The sequence below is a fragment of the Ipomoea triloba genome, chromosome 15, assembly GCF_003576645.1.
Source record: "Ipomoea triloba cultivar NCNSP0323 chromosome 15, ASM357664v1".
Lineage (NCBI taxonomy): Eukaryota > Viridiplantae > Streptophyta > Magnoliopsida > Solanales > Convolvulaceae > Ipomoea > Ipomoea triloba.
Window position 1 is genome coordinate 25271653 of NC_044930.1, and position 7052 is coordinate 25278704.

Here is a 7052-nt window from a genome sequence, read left to right on the forward strand (position 1 = left end):
TCACAAGGTGAATTTCTTTCACTTAAAGCGCACTTTCAAGTAGTGCTTTGTTTGTGTGCTTAAGGTGCGTGGTTTGTATACTTAAAGTGCGCCGTTTTAATGCTTAAAATGCGTAATCGCACAACCGCACGGGAACCCTTTCCTACGCCTGAACCCTTCCCTATATGTGTGTATTATTTTTATTATTATTATATTTATGCATTTTCTTTTGTATTCATCATGGGTATAAGTGGACAACTTGAGACAAGTTAGTCGAGTACTTAATTTATAACTACAAGCTAATTAAGACCCTAAGTTTGAGTGCATTTTCAGTTATTCTGCTGTGCACTTTGGGCGGAGATGCATATATGTGAGTTGCGAGAACGTGTGCATGACAAAAATAGAAAAGAAGAATAAATAACCTGCCTTTATGGCTTTATTATATTCCAGTTAAAGTTGACACAAAACGAAAGCAAAGAATTGAAATTAGTCTTAGAGCGTGCGTTTTGGACATGCACATGCAAATATGCAATGGTCAATGGATATGATCTATCTACTAGTATAAAAGCTATGTTTGAATCTAATTAATTAATTACCCAAACCTAAAGGAAAAGTTTGGGATATATGCACATGCAATGGATCTATCTACCAGTATAAAAGCTATGTTTGAATCTAATTAATTAATTACCCAACCCTAAAGGAAAAGTTTGGGATATATGCACACGCAATGGATTTATCTACCCAATCCAGTGGGGTAGCTCAAGTAGCAAGTGAGCTCTCTTTGTGGGGAGGAATTTTTGGAGAACCCCTCCCGGAGCGAAGCCAACGACCATTAAATGGACAAAGCAGCATATACTATCTTCTGCTCCCGAAACTTGCTCAGATCGTCTTATTTGTTTATATATATATTATTTGTTGTGCAATCCAAAAATTTCATGTAGCACTAGCTACTAATTACACATACATTACATCAAACTCTATCAACACATAATTAACATATAATTAATCAAAATAAATACTACTAAATTGATAAAAACATATATAAGTACCAACACATCATTAAAATCAACTAATAAGAGTTCAAACATTATATAAGCAACATGTTTAATTACCTACAATAATATCTAAATAAACATTTTTACCTACACCAAATATCATAAGCATTCTTCACAAAAGTATTTTGCCCAAATTTCACGTATTTCATCTATTTCATTCTTCGTGTAGGGCTTTGCCGCCGCAAATTTGTTTATATACTTTAATTTATTTACTTATATACTTTAATTTGATAATTATTTTTTATTTATTGAACATTTTGATAAATTTAATTATATACTTTAATTTATTTACTTATATAATTTAATTTGATAATTATTTTTTATTTATTGAACATTTTGTTAAATTTGGTTGTATACTTTATTTTATTTACATATATACTTTAATTTGATAGTTATTTTTATTTATTGAACATTTTGTTAAATTTGATTATATACTTTATTTTATTTATATATATACTTTAATTTGGGTCATAAAATTACTTTTTGTTTATCGATATTATAAATTTTTTTTTACAATTTTTACTTTCATTTTTTATATATACATAAAACATAATACACAATACACAATTTTTATATACGTATACATAACACATAATACATAATATACAAGAAAATTTCTAAAATATATTATTGATCATTATTTTTAACACACAATAACAAGTATATATATACATAATACACAATTTTTCTTATTAAACTATAACAACATCAATACCTAACATATATAGTAACACAATTAATTAAATCTAAATAAACAATAACAAAAATTCCTAAAATATATAACAAATAACAAAAATTCCTAAAATATATAACAAATAAATTAAATGAAATTAAAAACAAAAACCAAAAAAAAAAAAAAAAAAAAACCAAAAAAAAAAAAAAAAAAAATTCCAAAAAAAAAAAAAAAAAAAATTCCAAAAAAAAAAAAAAAAAAAATTCCAAAAAAAAAAAAAAAAAAAATTCCAAAAAAAAAAAAAAAAAAAATTCCAAAAAAAAAAAAAAAAAAAATTCCAAAAAAAAAAAAAAAAAAAATTCCAAAAAAAAAAAAAAAAAAAATTCCAAAAAAAAAAAAAAAAAAAATTCCAAAAAAAAAAAAAAAAAAAATTCCAAAAAAAAAAAAAAAAAAAATTCCAAAAAAAAAAAAAAAAAAAATTCCAAAAAAAAAAAAAAAAAAAATTCCAAAAAAAAAAAAAAAAAAAATTCCAAAAAAAAAAAAAAAAAAAATTCCAAAAAAAAAAAAAAAAAAAATTCCAAAAAAAAAAAAAAAAAAAATTCCAAAAAAAAAAAAAAAAAAAATTCCAAAAAAAAAAAAAAAAAAAATTCCAAAAAAAAAAAAAAAAAAAATTCCAAAAAAAAAAAAAAAAAAAATTCCAAAAAAAAAAAAAAAAAAAATTCCAAAAAAAAAAAAAAAAAAAATTCCAAAAAAAAAAAAAAAAAAAATTCCAAAAAAAAAAAAAAAAAAAATTCCAAAAAAAAAAAAAAAAAAAATTCCAAAAAAAAAAAAAAAAAAAATTCCAAAAAAAAAAAAAAAAAAAATTCCAAAAAAAAAAAAAAAAAAAATTCCAAAAAAAAAAAAAAAAAAAATTCCAAAAAAAAAAAAAAAAAAAATTCCAAAAAAAAAAAAAAAAAAAATTCCAAAAAAAAAAAAAAAAAAAATTCCAAAAAAAAAAAAAAAAAAAATTCCAAAAAAAAAAAAAAAAAAAATTCCAAAAAAAAAAAAAAAAAAAATTCCAAAAAAAAAAAAAAAAAAAATTCCAAAAAAAAAAAAAAAAAAAATTCCAAAAAAAAAAAAAAAAAAAATTCCAAAAAAAAAAAAAAAAAAAATTCCAAAAAAAAAAAAAAAAAAAATTCCAAAAAAAAAAAAAAAAAAAATTCCAAAAAAAAAAAAAAAAAAAATTCCAAAAAAAAAAAAAAAAAAAATTCCAAAAAAAAAAAAAAAAAAAATTCCAAAAAAAAAAAAAAAAAAAATTCCAAAAAAAAAAAAAAAAAAAATTCCAAAAAAAAAAAAAAAAAAAATTCCAAAAAAAAAAAAAAAAAAAATTCCAAAAAAAAAAAAAAAAAAAATTCCAAAAAAAAAAAAAAAAAAAATTCCAAAAAAAAAAAAAAAAAAAATTCCAAAAAAAAAAAAAAAAAAAATTCCAAAAAAAAAAAAAAAAAAAATTCCAAAAAAAAAAAAAAAAAAAATTCCAAAAAAAAAAAAAAAAAAAACAAAATAAAAAAAAAAAAAAAAAAAAACCTAAATATTACCTGCTGGACGGCGACAGTGCAGCGGGATCAGAGGTGGTGGACGGCGACTGCGACGGTGCGACTGGAGGGCTAGATGGCGACGGGGCTGGAGGCGTCAAATCTGGACGGCAGAACGGGCTGCGGCGGTGGGCTGTGTTGGGCAGCGACTTCGCCCTAATTATTTGTGTCTGAAGTTCCCACTTCGGACGCAAATCAAGATAACTAGATAAGTGTAACGCGTTACACCATCTGCGTTCGGAATGAACTTCGGATGCAGATGCTGTAACGCTACTAACCATATGCGTCCGAAGTGGGTACTTCCGACGCAAATGGTCCTGCGTATAAAAAAAATTAAATAGTGAACATTTTAGTTATAAAAATGTCACCGTGTTCTTTATGCGTTCGGTATTTCCACTTTGGAAGCAAATTCTTCAGATGCTTATGACTGATTGTGTAGTGTTTGAATCTAATTAATTAATTACCCTAAACCTAAAGGAAAAGTTTGGGATATATGCACATGCAATGGATCTATCTACCAGTATATAAAAGCTAGCTAGCTAGGGTTCCAAATTAAAGTACAAATCATCTTTACTCTTTAAACTGATATATTGCATATACAATTATATATAGCTTAATTAGCTAGCTAGCTGCAGTAGTGCAATGGCCATTGATCGAATGATGCCGATGGCTTTGTACAGAGCAGCAGTGGAAGGTAAAGAAGATGACGACGACGATGAATATTATTTTGAGGCTCTCCGGCAGCCGGCGGCGGGAGTTACTACTACTGCATATGGCGGCAATACTGTGCTGCACGTTGCAGCGCTCCACGGCCAAAAACAATTTATGGATAAGATCCTAATACTAGCAGAAACAGAAGAGGATTATCATCGTATGTCGTGTATGTTGCTTGCTAGGAACAAGAACGGCGAAACTGTGCTCCACTGTGCAGCGGAGAAAGGCTATGCCGACATTGAGTCTCTGGTCATCAGTGCCACCAAGATATTATACTACAAGGATGTAGAGATTGGTGTTGGAGTGAGGGAGATGATAGGGATGATGGATAATGTGAAAGACACGGCCTTGCACAAGGCCGTACGAATGGGGCATTTGGAGGTGGTGAAGTTACTGATTCAAGAGGATCCTGAATTTGAGTACTTTGCCAATGATGCTGGAGAGACGCCCATTTACATAGCAGCAGAGTTGCAATTTGATGAGTGTTTGGTGGAAATGCTTAACACATGTAGAAAGCCTACCTATGATGGACCATTGGGTCGAAATGCTCTGCATGCAGCAGTTTTATCAGGTACGTACGTACGTTGATGAATTCAAACTCCGTCTTTTCATCATAGCCAAGTATGTGTACTGCCGGTCGAGGTAAAGGCCATCAGTTATTATATCATGGATCAGGATATTGTGTATTTTTAATATTGAAATTTAAACTTTTAAAATATAAAATGTGTTTTTTAAGTTTTGAAGACTTGTGAATACAATATAGGATCATCACAAATTGTGAATTTTTAAAAGATAAATTATGAACATTTAATATATAAATTGTGTATCTTTAAACCCGAGTCCATGAAATAATTTGTCCGGGATCATAGAATTTCTCCTTTAATTTAATTCGGTAGGTAAAGTGTATATATATATATATATATATATATATATATATATATATATATATAGAAAATACACAAACTTTGATCATTTTAAGAAACTAATCTATTGTTGGTTGGTAAGGTGTAACTTAAATTGGTTTATCAGGTTGTGATTGTGATTATTTATTAAATACAGTGCCATTATTTATTGTAGTAAATAGGTCCCAATTCAATACGAGTTTGACCCTGAGCCATTTTAAATAATGATTAAGGCTTTTCTCGTAAATCAAAATTTATGAAAATATATGCAATTTTATATGTATCTGGGATTAATTAAGACAATGTAATAATCATATTTCAATTTTAATAAAACTAAAGTTTTTATACGTGACTAGATTCGTATGTTATAACTTAATTGCATAACACTTTAATTACTATACGATAACATAAGTAAATCTATTATAATTATGTCATTCTTAACAAAAAGTAAGTTAGACTTTTACTGGCTAGCTCAGCAATATCAATCTTAATTTATTTTAATATGAAAAAATTGTTTAGTACATCATTTTTATTTTCCATTTTAACTATTCACAGCAATACTCAATTTTATTATTAGTTTTATTACAAGTTGAAAATACTTCTTTTGATTATATCGAAAATATTTATTTTTATTTTATATTAATTATTGAATATTTAAAAATTGTATTAAATATTTACTTATTTTAATTTTTGTGTTGGATATTTATTTAATTGCATAATACGCGCATGATAACTAGTCAGTTTTGATAAAACTGAGTTCTTGTTCGTGACAGGCTTTGAATACACAGAGGTTTGGTTCGGACCTACTATCAGAAGTGTGATTCAGTTTATATTTTTTTTATTCAATTGCATTTATTCCTTATCGGGATATAAAAGGTAATATCAACTGTTTTTTTTTAGTAATATCAACTGTTATTAAAACCATATTATTATATTTTCTCTCCAAAAAAACCTTATTATTATTATTATTATTATTATTATATCAACATATGGAGAAAAACAAAACTGGCTAGCATATGGAGAAAAAGACAATCTTTGTTAGTGAAAATATGTGGGTCAGCGTTTTAGAAACAACTACCCGCCCTAAAAAAAAAATAGTCTATATACATTACTTAGGAAAAATTTAATTTGATCTTCTCTGCATTGTGACTGTAACCAGTAAATGATCAAAAAAGGTAAATTAAAGCAGTAGAGTAGAAGTCAAACCACAAAAATTAATATATACCCTATTATTATTAGAAGTATGTCAAATTTGAGACTTTATGATTACTACTAACTTTGTTGTTTGGGTTTTCACTATATATGTAGTGTATACCTCAAAATGCACAAAACCACTGTTGAAAAAGGAGTTTTCTTTGTGGGGCAAAAGTGACGATTTTGGTTGGACTCCGCTACACTATGCCGTCAGAGTGGATAATGCTGGAGCTGCTGCCATGATACTTGAGAGAGAAAGGTCTGCAGCCTACATTCGTGCAGGCAACAACAATGACGACAAAGAATAGACAACAATATTCCATATAGCAGCAAGGCATGACAACATTGAAATGATGAAAGAGATATCAAAGTGGTGTCCAGATTGTTGGGAGATGAAGAATAGCAAAGGGCAAAATGTGTTACATGAAGCAGTTGTGAGTAACAGTATGAAAGTGATAAAACATATAGAAAGCTCCAATCAATTTGACAACCTTGTTCTTCAGAAAGACCATGATGGCAATATACCGCTCAACCTGCTTGACATTTCTTCCAGCCTCACTTTACAAAGAATTTTACGTAAGCGTCCAAAGCAGAATTATATGGTCTTTAATAAGAAACACCAAACTCTTCTTGACATGGTGCGGCCTGCAACTCCATTTGTATTCACCGTAAGTACTATACCTACACTTTGCATGCATGTGTGTATACATACATACATACATACATATATATATATATATATATATATATATATATATATATATATTTGTTTAGATGCAGTGATGACTCCCCTTGTGGTCATGCGAATCAATCTGAACCATTGGATAAACTCGGATCAATACATAAAAATTAGTGAAAATGAGAAAAACTGGAGGCATTTTGATAGTTTATTGCACTGCACTAAGAGTGTGTTTGGAAAGCAGAAAAATGACTTAGCTTCAGGAAAACGTTTTATGGAAAATAA

General features: G+C 27.2%; 1 protein-coding gene across 1 annotated transcript; it reads left to right on the top strand.

The window, feature by feature from the left end:
* Window positions 1-3909: 3909 nt before the first annotated feature.
* LOC116005507 (ankyrin repeat-containing protein At5g02620-like) lies at window positions 3910-6731 on the top strand. The gene is made up of 3 exons (XM_031245714.1): window positions 3910-4563; window positions 5668-5770; window positions 6203-6731. Exons 1-3 carry the CDS (start codon window positions 3921-3923, stop codon window positions 6264-6266), a joined length of 810 nt encoding a protein of 269 aa, XP_031101574.1. The 5' UTR covers window positions 3910-3920; the 3' UTR covers window positions 6267-6731.
* The last annotated feature ends 321 nt before the right edge of the window (window positions 6732-7052 follow it).

Coding starts and splice junctions, on each gene's coding strand:
- LOC116005507 (XM_031245714.1), top strand. CDS start 3,921: ATGGCCATTGATCGAATGATGCCGATGGCTTTGTACAGAGCAGCAGTG. Junction 4,564..5,667: donor GCATGCAGCAGTTTTATCAG/GTACGTACGTAC, acceptor TGTTCGTGACAG/GCTTTGAATACACAGAGGTT. Junction 5,771..6,202: donor TCCTTATCGGGATATAAAAG/GTAATATCAACT, acceptor CTATATATGTAG/TGTATACCTCAAAATGCACA.